The 20,735-nt window shown below is 38.6% G+C and overlaps 1 protein-coding gene and 1 pseudogene across 3 annotated transcripts in view; both read left to right on the top strand.

The window, feature by feature from the left end:
• The first annotated feature begins 8,347 nt into the window (after window positions 1-8,347).
• On the top strand, window positions 8,348-18,357 carry LOC128599286 (kinetochore-associated protein 1-like; annotated as a pseudogene).
• Window positions 18,358-20,410: 2,053 nt separating this feature from the next.
• Window positions 20,411-20,735, top strand: part of kntc1 (kinetochore associated 1) — a 43,718-nt gene continuing 43,393 nt past the window's right edge. For all 3 annotated transcript variants that reach the window (XM_053654274.1, XM_053654273.1, XM_053654275.1), the window contains exon 1: window positions 20,411-20,735. This exon is cut by the window's right edge and continues 46 nt beyond it. In XM_053654274.1, coding sequence (XP_053510249.1) covers window positions 20,659-20,735 — 77 coding nt within the window. In that variant the 5' untranslated portion in view covers window positions 20,411-20,658.

The following is a 20,735-nucleotide window of genomic DNA, read 5'->3' as shown; positions in this document are numbered from 1 at the left end:
ATAAACAAGTCAAACAGCTCATATTGAGTCATAAACACTTCATTGTATCATATTAAGTCATAAACATAAACATCTCATATTGAGTTATAAACACGTGAAACATCATAATTAAATCATTAACATGTCAAACGTCATATGAAGTCATAAACGAGTAAAATATGTCATAAACATTTGAAAAATGACATACTATGTATGTATACCAAGCCATCAGTCCATTATAACAAATTAGTAAATATGTCAGCTGTCTTGAAGGTGTTTTCCAAAACAGCATTTCATGTCAAAACATCAACAAGAACAAAAACGATTACAAAAAAGGCTTAATCTGGTGAGAAGATAAATGTTTACAATTCGGTTACAATTCCGAGGTATGTATATTGTCTTTCGACTGAATATGACTCAATATGAGATGCCAAATGACTGTTAGTGAAACAATAGCACGGCTATAAAGTAGAATCCAAATCCGTGGATTCTCTGTATCAGTGTATCATTTATATTTCTGTAAAGCTGCTTTGTGGCATGTCAACTGTTAAATTGAATGGATATTTTGGGACTACTGTCACTGGCTGAAGATTACATTCACAATATTGAAGATGAAACCTGGTACAATGAAAACAAATGAACCTGAACTTTTTCCCATCTTTAGGAACTTTTTGCCATGATACCAAAAAACATGTTTGGCAAAAAAACAGCACAACACCAAAAGAACACCATTCCCACTTGGAAGCATTGAGCTTGGGGGCTGTTTTTCTTCAGCTAGACCTGGGCTTTAATCAGGTTGGAGGGAATAATGAATAGTTCCAAATACCAGTCAATTTTGGGGCAAAATGTTAAGGCTTCTGCTACAACACTTAAGATGAAGAGGAATTTCACCTTTCAGCATGATAATGACCCAAAGCAACTTCACCAAAACAAGTTCAAGGTTTTGGAACGGCCCAGCCAGAATCCAGACCTAAATCCAATCATAAATCTGTGGGGTGGTGCTGGCTCAAATTTAGCCTATTACCCGGACACTTAAAAATTCAACATCGAAGCAAATACTCACATCTGCAAACCCAGCTGGAGATAGAAAAATAAGACACCAGCCGTGAGTGAGAAGAAGCAAGGTTCCAGATTTATTGGTTCCGTTCCACCACACGAGCTTCACACCGATAAGAATTCTCAGAAGTGATCTGACACCTGGAGCTGAGGCTCCTTTATTTATACAGTGTTCTATACAAATAATACCATTATTTTTTAGAAAGAGCTTATCAAAAATACCATTCTGTTTTAGAAAGGGCTTATCAAAATTACCAGTATGTTTTGGAAAGAGCCTTTCCGAACACAATTAGGTTTAGAAGTGGTAAGAGACAACACATTTCGGAGAGACCTTGGTCTCACGGTTATCTTGCGGATGCAACGTGACTCAACTATCCTTATAAATGGCCTCTTGGTTTTCTCTTAAAACTTAAGGCCTTCGTCTGTATTACTCCTGACTTTTCCTCGTGAAACAAGACTCTTCCCCACCTCCAAGTATATTATGTTTCTTTCACATTTTTCTGTATTTCTGGTTTATAATTTATTTGCTCTACATTTCTGTTTCATATATGGTTATACTGCTTGCAAGTGTTTTACTGTACTCCATACTTCATAATATCATTATATTATCCTTATAATATCTTAATACTCCTTTTATTATTCTTATAAAGTTATAGTGTTCTTTTATTTTATTTCTTTTATTAATGTTCTTATATATCCTTTTATTATTCTTATAAAGTTATAATGTTCTGCTTTCCTTCTGGCGGCACAAGCCTCTATGTGTGTGTGTGTGTGTGTGTGTGTGTGTTATGTCTGCACGCCTGCCCTTGACTGTATGAGAGTGTGTGTGTTTCTCAGCCTGCACTCCTCAGCTCTTATATTTCTCTGTGACTAATAAACCATAGTGTGTTAATCTTAAAGTGTGAATCCAATTCATCAATATCCGCCTAATACCGCTTCTGTGTGTCTAGGTGCTTGTCATTTTTCCTTCTCCCCTTCACTGGAGGGGCTGGATTTGGATCTGAACACTCGCTATCAGCTCGCGCATCTCACTGCTGACATCACGGTGCTACTTGATGTTCTTCGCACCCGCTCTGGAAATGGAAATGCGGGGTTCCCCCCACCGCTCAGATACAGAATCCGCCCCGCGAATGTATGTATTGACGCCTCTACACAAACAGACCCTCTGCCTGACCCTCCCTCCAGCTTTCAGTCTGAGGATGATGTCACCTTCTCTGAACTGGGCTCTGACCATTCTTCCCTCTTCTCACCTGCCAGTCCCGAGTACTCTCCTCATTACACCTCGGTCGGTTATCCCACGTTCCCAGGACGCCCCCCCTTTTATCTCCCGTTTTCTCCCTACCGCTCCCCTCAGGATTATACTCCCACCAGTCCTGTGAATTTTCAATAAAATTACATGCTGTTCATACTTATTTTGTGAACCTCAATAAACTTAAATGTTAACCATACTTGGTCTCCCTCGTGTTTATTTCATGCCATTTTTATCCACAACAGTGGCCTGAAGAGGGCTGTGCACAGGAGATGTCCAGACAATCTGACCAAGTAAGAATGCTTTTGCAAGGAAGAATGGCAAATATTGCTGTCAAGATGCGCCAAACTGATTTACTTTTATCCAAAAAGATTAAATGCTGTGATTAAAATTTAAATGTGTTTAGGGGTGTGCACAGTTATGCAACCAGGTTATTGTACATAATTTATTTATTCTACATTATTTATTTATTATAAACTATTACATTGTGCATTATATATTTATTATAATATGAATCTTATTGTTTTTAATTTTCATTAATAATTTGCAATTTCACAATTAACGTAGAAAATGTTCTGACATGATCTTGGTTTAATTTTTTTCACGTCACAAAGAATCAACATTTTAACAGGGGTGTGTATACTTTTTATATCCACCGTATATTGTATTTGCACTGACACTTTTCACATTTAGTCAGAAGACTCACTATTATATCCAATACTATATTTTATAGGTTGTTTTATTGAATATGTTTATCTTTTAGTTTTATTATTCTGAATATTCTTGCTTGCACACCCTACTTCTTAGATTGCTGTTGAAATCTTAGATTCTTTTTAGGATTACTAAAGTGATCTTATCTATCTACCACATACCCAAGCCACATACACAATATCCATCTATCCCAGTCCACATTATTCCCCTATTTCTTAAGATGTTTCATAAAAACACAATTCAATGCACATAAATCCCATCAATTTATTGTGTAACCATAGTTTTGACATCCCTTCAGGCATCCATTATATCCTTCACTTTATTTAACTTTCTCCATGCTGTCTAGAATTACTGAAGCCTATTTGGTCATTTGTGACACATACGAAAACAATTCAGTTATAAACATCTGTACATGACTTGAACTTTATGCTTTTTTGTTATGGTAGTCCATCTTATGTATACATGATGAATAAGTGTGATGTATTAATGTTGGGAATATTATAACCGTATGGACAAAAAAAAATACACAACTGTCCAAAGTATATAAGTGGATTTCCTACCTTTGATTTTCCTGCTTTTGACCACACCCCTAATATTTACATTTAATAGGATGTCACATGAATTATGTTATTTCTATCGAGCAGTTCTACTGCATGGTTTTAATAGCAAAAGTTTTGATTTTCAGTTAAATAAATACTGTGATAATAATTTAGTATCTGATCAAAGTTAGGCTATTAGGTCTCTATACAGTCTGTTTGGTGGTAATTATTTAATATGCATGCTGTTCAGAGGTATGGAATATGAGACTATATGCTGATTGTCATGATAGGTCAAGCTGCTCAGTGTAACACATACCTTGAGAATTTTATACTGCTCCACACTAGAGCTCGATTTACTGTGAATTTGAACTTGGGATAGAACCATCAGTTTCCTGACTGGAACAATGGTAACTGCAAACTATTAGTTCAATGATCTTGTCTTCTACCAGTCTCTGGAGTTCTCACTCTAGTAGTGGACCCAACTCTTCTTTGAACACCTCAGAGTGTCTCCAACTTATGTCCTGGTACATTTGCTACTGTATTTACCAGCTATGGCAACAAACAATTTCCGTAGCCAACTTCTTCCAAGCAAACTAGATCCTGTGTCCTCCACAACAATCATTGTCTCCTTTCTATATTTTGGGTCTGCACTGCCATGGTAGCCATTCCAAGCACCTCCATTTTCTCACCTGTATGTTTTCAGCTTCAGGTGACAAGGGCTCAATTCTGGCATCTCTCCCCCCACACACATCTTTGAATGTTGATCTTTGCTGATCGCCACTCCAAGGCCTGTGTCAACTTCAAATAGCACCTCCATGCTAATCACTTTAATGATTTTCATGATGGGAGCAACCCTAGGTAAGTTTTGAGACCCACTGTATATTGTGTTAATGTCACTTGCCATCTTGGTCACACACCCGTTCCTGTCTCAACAAGCAGCTGGTATCACACTGAACTCTGCTTCTCTAATGCAGATTCTGATGCAATGTTGCATGTCTGACTGTAGAGCACCCTCCACAAGTCAAACTAAACATGACTCTTACATTCACTACATTGAGCGCGGGCTTTAGTTGCTAGATGTTACCCTTTATGACCTTACAGACTATTACTTGTCGTGGTCTTTCCAGGTCGATATCGCCTGGGGAGGGTAATAATGGTCTTGAATTTCCTCCATTTGTGCACAATCTGACTGATTGATATATTATTTTGTCTTGTTTGTTTAATTGGGATCTCTTGGTATAGTTTTAGGACTTGTGTGAAAATCTGATGTTTTCAGTCATCTTTATTCAGATATATAGAAAATTCTAAAGGGTTCATAAATGTTCAAGCACCACTGAATACATCTTGGCCGAACCGATTGTTATGAATGACTAGGGGAATTTGGCTTGGGAGAGCAGAGTATTTTTGTGAATTTTTTTTAACAAAAGACAAGTTTTCACAGCCTTCTTTGCACATATTTACCAAGGGTGCCAATATTTGTGGAGGGCACTGTACATATCGTCACTCTCAGGTGGAAAGCAGATAAATAAGCACTGTGAAGTCAGTGCCAGGAATTCAGGGCTGGCTGAAGGGGACGAAGATGCAGAAGTAGGGCACGAGGATGTATTGGAGCACGTCCTACAAATAGTTCCTTGACTTAGCTCCACTGCAGACCTGGTCATCAGTCTGCACACAACACTCACTAAGGTCAGACTCTGTCTCAACATGCAGGTCACAGACAAGCAACTAAACACAGCTAAAACAAAAAACGTATTTACCTGATTAGTGTGGTGGTGATGATGAGATAAGGTGCTCACTGCTTTTTTGTGGTTTTCTGCAGCTGAGTCCATATGAGCAAATTGAGAGGGTCCTCAAAACCATTCAAACTGCAGATGAAAGCCCCACTGTTTTACCGCTCAACCAGGTAAGTGGTGTTTTTTTTGGTTTTCTTTCCTTTTATTTTTAAATAAATCTGATTACAGAATTTATGAATACTGATTGTGATTGTTTTTGGTGAAAAATCTCAAACCTTCCCCTGAAGAACAGCTCAGTTTGCAGCAAACACCTGACACGTGAAGACTCTTAATAAATAAACAAGTATAATATGTTTGTTTAATTGGGTTGTCTGTGTACTTTTCAGACTTGTGTGAAAACCTGATGATGGTTTAAGTCATATTTATGCAGATATATAGAAAACTCAAAAGGGTTCACAAACTTTCAAGCACCATTCTCCATAGAATGGTTTGCGGAACTTAGGCCGGGGCCGATTTATTTATTTATTCTGATTTGCAGACTAAATACATTTCCCAGAAATTTGAGTTTATAAATCAGGTCTAGTTCTTCCTCTTCCAGATCTGTATGCCTGAAATATCCTTATAATATGCTTCAAACAGGAAGGAAGCTATTGAAGAAGCACTATTTCAGACATTAGACCTTGCTGTGACCTTGCCCCTGTTTGGATCAATTCCAAAATCTGATCAGTTAATCTTGAATCTCCTTTTTATAGTTTTTATGTTGGTCTCGATTATTCTAGACTTGACACCAGGCTCTAAATGAAAAGCCAAGATTGTTTTCAACAGTGTCTCTAACTGTACCGATGATGGGATTGCTCCAGCATCTGAAGTCCCACAAGCGGACTTCTCCTCCCACTGACATGGAGAGCACGCACCTTCTGGAGAACTCTCTGGAGTATACTCCTCTTGCCAACACTCGCTTGCCTTTCCAACTTCTCCTCCAGACTAGCCTCTGCTTCTGGAAGATTATTTGAGTATTATTGTTTGTTATCGGTGGTTTGAATCTTGCCTAGGTTAGGTCACACAGAGTAATCAGCTCGGGATTCAATGGAATGTGACCTTTAAATAAGGGAAGCCAAGAATAACAACACAACCAGGTTTGTGTTAAAAAGTTGTGGTATATTGTAACACAATTGTATACATACAACTATACAAAGAACCCAACACCACACATACCTTCAGGGTGGGCCAAAGCCCAAATAATAAACAAAAGGATTCTTGATTTGGTAGCTAGTTTACCTGAAAGGAAAATAAAGGAAAAGAAGTATTCTTCCCTAACGCCCTAAGCCAAAAACAGAGACAAAAGAACCCCTCTCCCAAAAGAAATTGCAGCCACACCACTACTGCCAGTGAACTGTATGCAAAATATATACAGTGCTGAAGAGAATACCAAACTCATAGTGAGAACCAGGCAAGAGTCAAAACCAGAACAGCAGTCAGAATATAGAATATAATCCGCACAACTAACACACTCTCTAAACACCAGATCACACATAACCACCTCCAAACCCATTCTCACGCCTCTTCCTCTTTAAATATGGTCGTCAATCAGTGACCTCATCCTGGGAGGCGGGAGCAAGGCAGGCTAGGGCAGGCTGGAAACTCTGGGAGGGAGTTCGGACCTGCACACAAAATATGGCACAGCACACAAAAAAAACTTCCCATTCCAAAGATAGCAGGTTGTAACACTCGATATTGAGGTACATTAAGATTTGAAGCTGTGCAGTACCTGAAATATCAGTGGGTCTTGTTACCACAAGACCCACTGACATTTCAGGTACTGCACAGCTTCAACACTGTATGTGCTTCTAATTCTAAGTAAAGAGGGTTAAAAAGTTCAGAAAGGTATGCCCATTCTTTGCCTTTAGAAACTCTTTCATATCCTCTGAGCAGCTTCTTGGTTCACCCTATTCTTGGTAATGCGGCTGTTCTAACGCTGACAATCAGGTCTGGAGATCAAGAGGGTCTTGTCAAAATTACTACTTCCTTTTGGTTCTTTTCAGTCTATTTTTATGTTTTGGATTATTTTCCTTTAACCTTTTTTTTGTGATAAATTAGATGTATATTTCCATTCATAAACCATAGTGGATGCACACCGTTGCATTTCAGCTGTCATTTCAAGATACCTTAAAATGAATAAATCAAAATGAAATTGATCAGAATTAAGCAATTACATTAATTCATAATAATCTGCTAATATAGTCACATAATTGAACTGTGTCCTAATGGCCATTTTTATACTTTTACATTAGAATTGTTTTGTACCCACTTTTGTATTAAATAAATGGTGACTGTGCCTTGTTTGTTTATCTTTTGTGCCTTTGCTCAGTTTTTCTCTACTGTGTGTCTTTTTCCAGCACCTGAGCTGAACGAGGAGACATTGCCCACATTGCTGCTCATATCCAAACTCATGAAGGTGAAACACAATAATCAGAGAGGGGGACAAAATCAGCACGTGTAAATTACAGTCTAGACATAGCTAATGGTTCGAAATGTCGTCTTAGTTCATTCCGACAACCTCGGATCAATTTTGCTTGTTTACTACTGTTCTGAATAATAAGAACAAGACCGTGTCTGCTTACACAAATGGCATTTCAGTGGGATTTGATCTGTAATGTAACGCATCTCTAACGCAGATGTTATTCATAGGCGTAAAATCCAGCTACTTGTCTAGAACATCTTAAAAAAACAAATAAATAAAACACACATCGTGCAACATCACACCCCACAGACACTGATACGGAAATGTGTGCTGCAGTCTATGACTCATAGTAGTGTAACTAAGAAAATAATAAATGAGTATAGGTGCCACCTAATAAACTGTCAGCTCAGTGTGTATATGTTCTCATGATACTTCAGGTGTGTTCCTGTTTTTCCCCCTACCCCCTTTCGCGCAGGTTAACCTGGATAAGCTTTACATCCTGACAGTGAATCATGTGTTCAAGAACAAGCTGATGCCTTTGCTGCTGGACCAGATGAAGCACTCTCAGGGTCACGGCCCCAGCAAAGACACAAACGCTGTGATACAGAACATATTTAAACACGCTCTCTGCATTCAGAACCTGGAACTGGCTGCAGTCACCATGCACAAAATCTCTCAGGATCTTCCTGCAGGTCGGTCCAGTTGCTCCTTTCCTTGCTTTCCTTGCTTAACTTCACGGCACTGTAACTATAGTGAAAATGGATAATGATCATATACTCTTGTTTTATTTTTTTAACCTGGTTTAATGCACTTAACTAGCTAACTAACTCGCAATACTTTTATCAAATTACTTTAGCTACCACGTTTTAGCCTAGTCAGTGAGTTTTCTGCGCTAAACATCGGACTGAGCAGCACGCTGGAAATTTTATTTACCCGGTGGTCTAGCTAATGAACTTATTATTTGACCACATCAGATTTGGGAAAAGAAATAAAGAAAAAATGAGTTCATCAGTTTTCTATTTCCATCAGGAGGTCTGAAACGTTCTCAGTGTGAAGACATTTCCACTGACCACTTTTATGATCAGAGCTCTGATTAGTTTTGAGTATGCTTTTAATGATTTTAAATCTTAGGCTCGTTATACCAAATAAGCACTATCGTGAATTATTTATTATAAATATACAAATTTGCCCTGCTACTTTGCTTACAGGTGCAGAGAAAACCATGTTTTTGAAATTCAGCTTGGACCTCGTACACAAATTGCTGAAGTCCGATATGCTGCAGGTTTGTTACCAGAGGAATAAGATGCTTTATAAAATAAATCTGTATATGTATGATTTTTTTTTATTATAGATGAATCATTAGTTGTTGTTTATAAACAAATTTTACAATGTCTTTCCTTCCCATTGACCAAACTGTTTTTCCACTAAGCTTTGTTAAGCCAAAGTCATGTCATTTCCATGAATACAGGTTTGTCTTAGTTTCATTCCACGCTTTAATATAACCTATCACTGCTTTGTTTTTTTGCCGTCCTGTTGCATTTGCAGTGAGGCTCTTTTGTCGACAAATATCACAAATATTAGGTGATGTTTTATTTTCTATACAGTGTGAATATTTAATACAGCCTAAATAACACTACTTACTTTATGATCTATTGAATGCACCTGTTTGTTGTTGTTGTTGTTGTTGTTGTTGTTTTCTCTCTCCCTGTGTGTGTGTGTGTGTGTGTGTGTGTGTGTGTAGGAGGAGCTACGGACGAGGGGAGAGATATTCACCTCGAAGCTGCAGTATCAGCGGTCAGCCACGGAGAACGCACTCATGACTTTTCAGCTGCAGCTGCCCCGAGCTGCTGAAGCTCACGGGACTGCCCGGCCGTCTCATCGTGGCTCTGTTCGAGCACAGCTCAGTGGTGGAGCACATGAAGAGTCCGCTGGACAGAACTACCCTGGTGAGAGCAAATCTGACCTTGCAGACCCTAAGAACAAATACTCAAGCAATCACGCACGATTTTGATTGCAACTTGAATATTTATTAAGATGTACAATAGCCTCTTTTTTAATGGTTATACTCATGAAACAGTGTGGACTCATGAAAGGTTAGGGTTGATGTGCTGATTTTGCTGGTCATATAGAATCATGATGTGCCTAGAAAAAATGTCAGCAAGCGATGCACGATTCTGAAAAGTCTGGAGAAAGTAAGGAATTTGTTTTCATGGTGCATATTAAGAAGTGAATATTTTGCTGTCAAACTCGGCGCACTAAAGCTTTACATTTCCTTATTGTCTGCTCAAATGCAGCCTCAGTAAGTAATGTAAGAATCGAATACATGTACGTATTGTTTCTAACAAAATTGGTCAAGCCAAAAAAAAAAAAAACGCCCAAATGTTTCCTATTTCGTTAAGAATCATGCAGCCCTTTGTAGAGCTCGACTGCGTCCCTTGCGTGAGTGGCTGAGAAGGGTCCGATGTCATTATGCAGCACGAGAGTGGCCTCTAGGGGAGAAATAAAAACTAATTTTGTTGTTTTAAGTATTTTAAAATTCATTTTGGACGTCTCTATTTTTGTTATTTGGAGTGCTACATTAAATTATCATTTAATAGTTATTTATATATTTTTCATTTTAAAAAGTGCAGTACATTTTCATGGTACAGTCTGTACCATGTGATCAGTTCAGGAATATTTTACTTTGAGTGTTACGTTTTCATTCAGTATCAGTTTTAAAAAACTTCTGCCCAACTTATTTACCGGTATCAGTAAAATCCACTATTGGTCGAGCCCTAGGGTGTATAACAAAAGGCTGCTTAAAACAGTTTTTAACAGCATTTACTCATTACATATTTTCTGTGCCACTTTTGTTTGCCTGACCAGACATTCACGCAGTGGCTAGAGATCGCATCCATTAATTAGTGTTGACCTTCTCAAGATCCGTAATATCCTTCTAGAGAAGTGGCTTTGCAAAATAGGGCAGACAAATGGCAAGGTAAGAGGTTTTCAAACATGTGCAGGAACTTTAAATGTTGGGTAAAAACTGAGGAATAATTCTCAAAGCATCTTATCACACAAAGCAACTAATAAGCTTTTAAAAAAAACAAACATACTGGCACAGATTATTGAGTGATTATTAATAACCGTGTTTATATCACTACAGGACATCCAGTACCAGGACTGCAGAAACTACTGGGATTTAATATGGTATGCCAACTTTGTTTACAGAGTTTACTACTATCAAGCAATTAAGATTTTATTTTGAAAAACACTGGATACTGGTAATGTGTACAGTGAACAGACTTTTCTTTATATCTGCATAAATATGACCTAAAACATCATCAGATTTTCACACAAGTCCTAAAAGTAGATACAGAGAACCCAGTTAAACAAATGAGACAAAAATATTGTACTTGGTCATTTATTTATTAAGGAAAATGATCCAAAAAAAATTCTTGGTTTAAAATCTCATATTTGGATATAATTTTTTTTTTGATAAACCTGTTTTGTTTGATATCCATGAGAGCAGAATATTTTTGTGAATTTTCTTGAACAAAAGATCAAAAGGTTAAACAAAGACAATGTTTCATAGACTTCTTTGCTCATATTTACCAAGGGTGCCAATATTAGTAGAGAGCATTGTATGTTTAGTCAATTGGGGATGTCACTCATTACGGTTTGATACTTGAGCTGGACATGATGAGTAATCTGATTGCCAAATGTTTTCAGTGTATAAGTGTCTCGAATCCAGAATTATGTCAATTTTATACCTCCGTGAATTGGCCTTCCATATAAAAAGAAATTGAATAAACATACGTGATTGCTAGTGCCAGTTTGGTTTTTGAGATATTATAGCATTGTGGTTAATGTAAACAATGAGTGAGTGTGATATTGAAGTGATGTGAATGTAGGGCTGGGAAGTATTTTCTGAGAAATTGCAGGTATCACAATATCTTTTATTATATTTATTATAATAAATCATTTTTTATTTTGACATTTTTAAAAAAAGATAGTTTTTGTAAATTATAGACTGATTTGATCTTAGTTATCTCCTGAATTAAGATTATAAAATGTTAACATTTGGCTAATTTTTGACCCCTTCTGCGGCAAGCGAAAAGAAAGAAACTTTTTTTTTAATGCAGCAGTGTCAGTTTGTTAACAGATTTATATACATTGTGTTACGTACATTGTCAGTACGTTGCCAGTACGTTGCCCACCCCAAATTAAATATGTAAAATATAAATATTTGAATGGGGTTTAATGCACTGTGACATCACAGCTGGACATACAATTTATATTACAATTTCCTTTAAAGTTCTGGGGGGCAGCTTCATGGAGATCAGTTAAGACCGCTAAAAATTATTTACTCAATTTTATCTTCAAAAACCTCAAAGAAAAGTTGATGTTGAAGACACAATTAACAGGAGGTGGTTGTTGAAATGTGTTCAAAGCAATTTGCTCATTTAAAATTTTTGTTGGACTTTCTTATTTGTGTGAGACAATAAAGCCGTTCATATGCACATCCTACAGCAATGTCCACATGGTTATTGAGCAACAACTCTAGCGTCACAAGTGTCTTGTCTTATGTAACGACCAGAGAAAGAAAGAATCTATTGACTTGCAAAGCAGAGGTTTTTACTTATCTATATGTAAACAAAATGCAGTTCTTGGTGGTGTGATGCACCTGGATGCTGTAACTGTTGCGTGCACTGCTGGTTCTAAGTCTCTCAGCCTGCTGCATTGCACATGTCAGATTATGCCAGGCAGAACAATCAGGAACATGCAGGTATGTGGAAAACTCTGATCAAAATAAAAGTGTAAATAATTTTACTTGCCCAGTTGGTAAGATTTTGGTTTGTGATTGTGTGTGATTGTGTGTGTTATCTAAATGTCTTGTCTCTTCCTGAGTCCACATCAACAAGCCTGCATGTTCCTCTATAAGACATTTGTTCTTCTGCTAAAGTAGGTGTTCTTTCTACACAATGATGCAGTAAACAGAGCGGCTTTCTATTATATGTTTGTGCTTCCTTCCTAGTTGTAATAACTACATTTTTATGGAATGTGAATCCCAAATCTTTATTCATTTGTGTGTTAAAGGGTGTTATTTGTGACAAGCAGATTCTCTCTACAAAAACCAAATTGGGTATAAACAAGCTGTAATGGTGTTTGCTTGTGTTTTTGTGATCAGATGTATTTTTCTGTTGAATCTGGATCTCATTGGCATTGCCAAGCACTTTGCCCAGTTTAACTTGATGGCCTATTCTCTCGGCACGCTCTTACTCATCCCCTGCTCCAAAAAGAGGGAACAACAAATCAAGGTGAGCTCACCGTGTGTCTCAAAAACTTTGTGGGAATTTACACACCACGGAATGTTGCCCTGCTTATTGGTCACAAAAGGTTTCCTTTTTAGTATTAGTGTATTAGTCGAAGGAATTGATTAATCATTTCTATACTAACAACTAACCCAGGGACTTGTATAGTAGATGTTTATAATTGTTGATATGGTGAGTTTTTCTGTAAGGATATATTTATTTGAGCTTTTTTGGAAAGAGTCTCCAGTGTCACTGCTTTGTAATACCCGGGCGAAGCTATAATTAAGTTTTCAGACATGGGTCTTCAGGACAGGTGTGACTTTTTCGGTAACATGACAAAAATGCTTTTTTTTGTTTTGTTTTATAAACTTCGAGAGAGAACTAATTTGAGGATGGTAAGTGAGTGATGTATCATGGCTGCTTTAACGTCTGTTTGTCTGTTGCAATGGAAGTTATAAGAAACTTACTTGTTTTGTGGATGCTCCACAACATTAAACATAACTATAAACAAATAAATTGTATGTGTAGTTTTTGTTAAAATTGCTGTGGTATGGACTTCCGGCTGAGCATGTAAGTGAGAATGCACGGGTGGAGTGGGGGTGAGGTGGTGTGTTGTTGTTATGGGTTTTTCTCCCCCCCCGCCCCCTTCCTTATTGATATCAACCTCTCTGTACTCCATTCTGTACTAATCTAAATTGATGGAAAATACCCGAAGCTCATTCAGATTCCTAAGTTGGAATGTGAAAGGTCTGAATGGTCCCATTAAAAGATCCAAGGTTTTGACACATTTATAACTACAAAAACCTAACGTTGCATTTCATCATCTCCGTCTCAGGGATCAACGCAGACTCCAAGCTCGCTGGACATCGCATATGTTCCACTCCAATTTTGATTCCAGGTCTGGGGGGGGGGGGGGTGTTTCTATTTTGATAAGTAAGACTGTGCCCTTTTCTTTTGATAAGGTTATTTCTGATGTAAATGGTAGATATGTGATTGTGGAAGGGAAAATTTCACAAACGCCAGTAGTTTTGGTGAATGTATATGCCCCGAATTTTGATAGTGCTCCTTTTGCTCAGAATTTGTTATCAAAAATTCCTGCTTTGAACACACATCTCTTGATATTTGGGGGAGATTTAAACTGTGTTATTGACCCGGTTTTGGACAAATCTAGCGCTGTTGCAAAGGCTCCCTCTGCAATGGCAAAGGTGTTCTCTGAGTTTATGGTTCAGAATGGTTACATTGATCCGTGGAGGTATTTTAACCCCACAGTGAGAAAATTTTATTTTTTTTTCTCACGTACATAAATCTTTTTCTCGCATTGATTTCTTTTTTATTAATAACTCTCTAATTTCTCGGGTTGTAAACCCTGAATATCTACCAATTGTTATTTTAGACCATGCTCCTCTAAGTCTTGACATTCTTCTACCTTCACATCGCGCCTTTTGTCCACCATGGAGGCTTAATTCTCTATTTCTATCCGATTCAGCGTTTTGCAAGTATATTTCTACTTCAATAGATGATTTTCTTCTTACTAATCAAACTGATTCAATCTCTTACTCTTTACTTTGGGAAACTTTAAAGGCCTTTGTAAGGGGACAGATACCTCGGATCCTGTAGAAATTAATTCAACTTTTAAAAGTTTTTACTCCTCTTTATACACAGCTGGATCTCCTGACAATTCAGGTAACATGGACCATTTTCTTGGAAATATTGATTTTCCTGGGGTTGACCCTCTATTGGCATCTGAGCTTGACAGCCCCATCACCTTAGATGAGATCACTAACTCAATCAATTCATTGCAATCTACTGTCGAATAGATTGTTTACTGTTTACTGTCGAATTTTATAAGAAATTTCATGTTGTATTGGCCCCATTACTTCTGGCTGTATTCGAGGAATCCTTAGAACTAGGGATGCTGCCACAAACATTGAGACAAGCGTCTATAACTCTATTGCTCAAAGATGGGAAGGACCCAACATTATGTAATTCGTACAGACCTATTAGCCTCCTCAATGTTGATGTCAAGATTTTAGCCAAACTTTTGGCCTCTTGTTTAGAGGGGGTTCTCCCTAGCATTATTTCAGAGGAGCAAACCGGGTTTATAAAAGGACGGCATTCCTTTTCTAATATTCGTACTCTACTTAGTATTTTGTATTCAAAACAAAACAGCGCCTCATCTGAGGTGGTCACCTCTTTGGACGCAGAAAAGGCGTTTGATAGGATAGAATGGGAATATCTTTTTACGGTGCTAAGGAGGTTTGGCTTTGGGGATGGACTGATATCATGGATCCGTTTATTATATGTGGAACCGCAGGCTTCCATATATACCAACGATGCTAAATCTGACCATTTTACTCTGTCACGGGGTACGCGCCAGGGATGTCCTCTGTCTCCCTTACTTTTTGCCATAGCAATTGAGCCTCTCTCAATGGCGCTTAGAACTCTTCCTGTATTTCAGGGTATAATTCGCAAAGGAATTGAACACAAACTAGCCCTATATGCTGACGACTTACTACTTTATGTTTCAGATCCGATTGCATCTAGTCCTGAGATAATACGCATATTAAATGACTTTGGGAAATTTTCCGGGTATAAACTGAACCTACAGAAGAGTGAATGCTTACCCATAAACCAATCTGGCCAAAATATAAAACAGACTGAAATACCTTTTCATCTGGAGGACTCAAAATTCAAATATCTCGGAGTTAATGTCACCTGTTCTTATTCTGCGTTAATGGCGGTGAATTTTACACCCTTAATTTCATACATGAAGTAGGCCTTCCAAAGATGGGCAGCTCTACCATTATCCCCTCTTGGTAGAATAAACACAGTAAAAATTAACATTCTTCCAAAATTCCTCTACCTTTTCCAGTCCATCCCTTTGTTTTTACCCAAATCTTTCTTCAAAAATATAGACCAATTAATCTCCTCTTTTGTATGGGCAGGGAAAACTCCCAGGGTTTCCAAATTTTCTCTTCAGAGGAGTCGACTAAGTGGTGGCCTCTCCTTGCCCAATTTCATGTATTATTATTGGGCGGCTAATATTCAGAAACTGGTTCTCTGGGTGCAGGCCCCCTCTCTTCCATGGTGCCACTTAGAAACGAAGTCTTGTACTTCAACCTCCCTCCCTGCTATGGTGTTCTCCTCCCTTCCTATAGCCCTTTCACAATACATGGATTATCCAATAGTATGTACCTCTCTAAAAATTTTCTATCAGTTTCTCCGTCATTTTAAATCCATCTCGGCCTCAACCATGGCACCTATATGTAATAGCCACCTCTTTCCCCCCTCCTTTATAGATTCCACATTCTCTTTGTGGGAAAAGAAGGGTCTGAAACGCTTTAAGGATCTTTTCATTAATAATGTGTTTGCAAACTTTTATGAATTATCCTCGTCATTCAGCCTGCCTCCGTCTCATCTATTCCGTTTCTTTCAAGTTAGGCATTGTGTCTCCTCCCTATTCACTGGTTTTCCCTCCTTACCTACAAAGTCTGCATGGGAAGAGGTGTTCAAGCTGAATCCTCATAAGGGTGGCATTATCTCACGGATATATGCAACGATCTGGGCACAGGACGATTTTTACAATATCAAAACCATTAGTGCTTGGGAAGAGGAATTGGGCCTGGAGCTTGAGGATGATTACTGGGGCAGAGCGCTAGATAATATACGTACCACCACATCCTGTGCTAGACTTAGTTTCATACAATTTAAAGTGGTCCATAGAGCTCGCCTCTCTAGGAGTAAACTACCTAAAATATATCCCAATGTCCCTGACATGTGTGAAAAATGCAAACTTTCGCCCTGTAACCTCAGTCATATGTTTGCACTCTGTCCCAAACTGCAGAACTTTTGGAACTCTTTCTTTGAAACTATGTCCGACGTTCTTAAAATCAAATTAGATGTCTGTCCTTTAATTGCCATCTTTGGTGTTCCATCTCAGCGTCAGAATACTGTTGTCTTAGACCTCTCCACAACCCCCCTCTATATCAGTCTGGCTTAAAGACTTAATCTTCTTTTTAAAACTTGAAAAATCAAGTACAACATCAGAGGCAGGTGTGACTCATTTTTGGGAAAATGGGCACAATATATTACCTACTTCAATGATGTACGCACCCTGGTGGTGGATTGAGGAGAGGTAGACTGTAATTCCTGATCATCTTACCACTTTTTTTATTGTTGTTGTTGTTTTGGGTTTTTATGTTTGTTAGTTTTTTTGTTTGTTTTTGTTTGTTTGTTTGCTTGTTTTGTGTTTCTTTTTTTCTCTGGTTGTTTGTTTATTGTTTTTTGTTTCCCCCTTTCTTTTGGTTTTGGCTGTGGTTGTTTGTTGGGGTTGTTGGGTGGGGTGTTATGTAAAATGTAAATTTTCAATAAAAATTCTATGATCAAAAAAAAAAATTGCTGTGGTATAAGAGGAATAAAACACTACGGGACATTCTGTTACTATAAAAATAATCAACATGGTAAGAGTAAAATTTTCACATTGGGCTGCATCACAACTCCCTGTCGTTGAATATTATCCTATAACAGCACATCCCAAAGTGTTTTAATCCTTAGTCAAATTGAATTTGGATAGGTAATTAGTAAGTGAGCATGATGATGTAAAGGCTAAACACATACACACACTTGTATACAAATGTACAGTGAATTAACACTTTAAAATTGAAATGCAGGGAAACTTAATGTCCATTGTTTTCTAATTTCTGAATCAGACCTTACTGCTGTCCTGTAATCCGACGGTCATCCTGGATCAGCTGGTGGGAAGTATGATCACGGGAGAACTAGCAGGCTTTCCTTCTCAGGTTTCTCAGTCTGCTTTTCTTTTACAGAAATGTGTGTTTCCCCTATTGTTATCTCATTATTGGTGGTCTTCCTGACCACTTTGTCATTGTTTGCAGATCAGGGACACTGTGCTGACGTTCCTTTTTAAAAATGGTCGCTACCAGTGCTTGATGGCGAGCGAGCACTTTCGGCTCCTCACGAAGCATTTGATGTTAAAGGCTCGGTCTGATCAGGTGGAGGACATGGTTAACTACCTGAACAATCAGAACAGGCAAGTCGCTCCTAAATCTCAGTTTTCATGCTGACCTCACAGTTTTTGAGTTAGACTTTGTTCCAGACTGCTTAAATGATAGCTCATTTAAAAGCAAGTAATCACACTACTTTTTGAGAAACACCATATTTTATGAGCACCAACATGTTTTCATTTCACAAAAACTTGATTTATAAATGTCTCAAATTTTGCATCATGCATCTCTGAGTTTACAACAGTTAGTACAATATCAATAACATGATATTCTATATCATGATAATTTAACATTCAGTTCACTTTCGTTTCATTTCTATACATCACTTCTAACAAAAGACATTGCTAGAAAGCAGCTTTACAGAAATCCAGATGTAGAGTTAAATCCCGAATTAACAAAGCAGAGGTGACAGTGGCAAAGGAAACTCCCTGGAACAACATGAAACAAACAAAGAAACCTTTAGAGGAAGCTGACTCAAAAAGGAAACCCTTTCTGGGTGACACCTGATAGTATGATTATTAGGTGTGGAAGAGAAAAGACAAACGGTGTTGAAAGGGTGTTCGGTATGAAGATCGTGTGAATAAGAGACCTGGAATGTGCACACGACTTTGTTAGAACTTTGCTTCGTGTTGGGTCACAGCACATCTACCATGTTGATTATTTTCCTATAACAGCATGCCCTGTTGTGGTTTATTCTGGCTTATCACATTGTGGTTTCTGTACTAATAGGAAGGAAGAGGCCATTTTTCTTGCTCAGGAATATGAGAGATACAGTGAGCTGAAAGCGGGAGAAAGGAGCACAGCAAGCCCTGTTTGTTCTGCCTCACACCTCCAGGGTCCGGGGTTCGATTCCCGCCTGGGTCACGTGTGTGTGGAGTTTGCATGTTCTCCCCGTGCTGCGGGGGTTTCCTCCAGGTACTCCGGTTTCCTCTGCCAGTCCAAAGACATGCATGGTAGGCTGACTGGCGTGTCCGTAGTGTATGAATGGGTGTGTGAGTGTGTATGTGATTGTGCCCGGTGATGGACTGGCACCCTGTCCAGGGTGTACCCCGCCTTGTGCCCGATGCTCCCTGGGATTGGCTCCAGGTTCCCCCGTGACCCTGATGAAGGAGTAAGCGGTAGAAGATGGATGGATGGATGCATGAATATTTTTGGGTTTTGGAACGAATCATATGAGTTTCCATTATTTCTTATGGGGAAATTCGCTTTGATATACGAGTGCTTTGGATTACGAGCACGTGTCCGGAACGTATTATGCTTGCAATCCAAGGTTTGACTGTATTAACACGTGGGATTTACTCATCTCATTCCCTCATCATGGCCATAGTATCTATTTTCCATGTGTTAATATATCATGGCCACACATGTAGGAATGTCACCAGTGGCTTAGTGGCAGTGGCATGGTGGCTTAGTGGTTAGCACGTTCACCTCACACCGCCAGGGCTGGGGGTTTCGATACCTGCTGCTGCACTGTGTGTGCGCAGTTTAATTCACTGAACTGATAAACACTGTTGGGATTGGACACAGTGGGGATACACTTAGGCTCTGGAGCAGACAGTGTGGTACTGCTGCTCATGCTGCTGTTAGCACCTTCTTCATCTGAAGAGGTTCCTGAGTAATAGTCTGAGGAAGCACGCTCCACAGCATTGTTAATCCTGGGTACTCCGGTTTCCTCCCAGAGTACAGACACATGCATGGTAGACTGATTGGCATGTCCAAAATGTCTGTAGTGAATGAATGGGTGTGTGAATATGTACCCAGCCTGTCCAGGGTGTGTGTACCCGAGACTTGTACCCCACCTTGTGCCCCATGCTCCCGTGGATAGGCTCCAGGTTCCCCATCACCTTGAAGGATAAGCGGTATAGAAAATGGATGGATGTCACCAGTGGCACTATGTATAAAACAGCCTCATATAAAACTAGCCTGTGGACGGTCATCCCAAAATATTTCGCCCTGACAGGGTGTACCGATCCATGTGTATTTCCACAATTACCACTTCCCAGTAAAGAAAATGTTCATTCTTATATATTTAATCAGGACTCACAACCAAATGCATACATGGTAATTTAGAGTTTATAAGCCTTGCCTATGAATTATTTAAGTACATTAAATAGAAGCGTACTTTGAAAAAGAAAAAGAAAATTCGTTTCGAAACCACGAAAAGAAATTCGAGATAAATAATGTTAAATAATTAACACAAGAAGAAGTAAATAAAACACGCGTAGATTTAAAAAAAAAAAAAAAAAAAAAAAAACCGCGCTAGGCGGAAACCGGAAATAAACTTCTAACTACAGGAAGTGCGTGTGCGTGGCGCCAAATGTGAGGTTGTTATGGCGTTTGCTGGGAGAGAACCGTAGTTATTATCACTGGGATTATATTTACAGCGCATTCCTGCGAGTATTTGTAGTTGTGATACTGTTTTAACAGTGTTAAAAGGTTAAGCGGTGTTTGTTTGTTTTAAATAAAGTCTGTAAGAGTGTTTGACTCACGGCCCGGTTGTTATTAGAGTTAGCAGAGGGGTAAAAATAAAGCTCAGAAGCCGACCTCTGACATTGTACTGGATTAAACCTCAGGGCTGTGTTTATTTGAGTTAAAAAAATTTATTTTCAGTAATGTGGAATAACGTGGAGTTGTTACTAAACGAGGACACGGGCACGGTGCGGCTGTGCGGGGAGCAGGAGCCGGGCAG

This window comes from Ictalurus furcatus, chromosome 22 (assembly GCF_023375685.1).
Source record: "Ictalurus furcatus strain D&B chromosome 22, Billie_1.0, whole genome shotgun sequence".
Classification (NCBI taxonomy): Eukaryota; Metazoa; Chordata; class Actinopteri; order Siluriformes; family Ictaluridae; genus Ictalurus; species Ictalurus furcatus.
The sequence above is the reverse complement of the archived record's forward strand: the minus strand, read 5'-3'. Positions and strand labels throughout refer to the sequence as shown.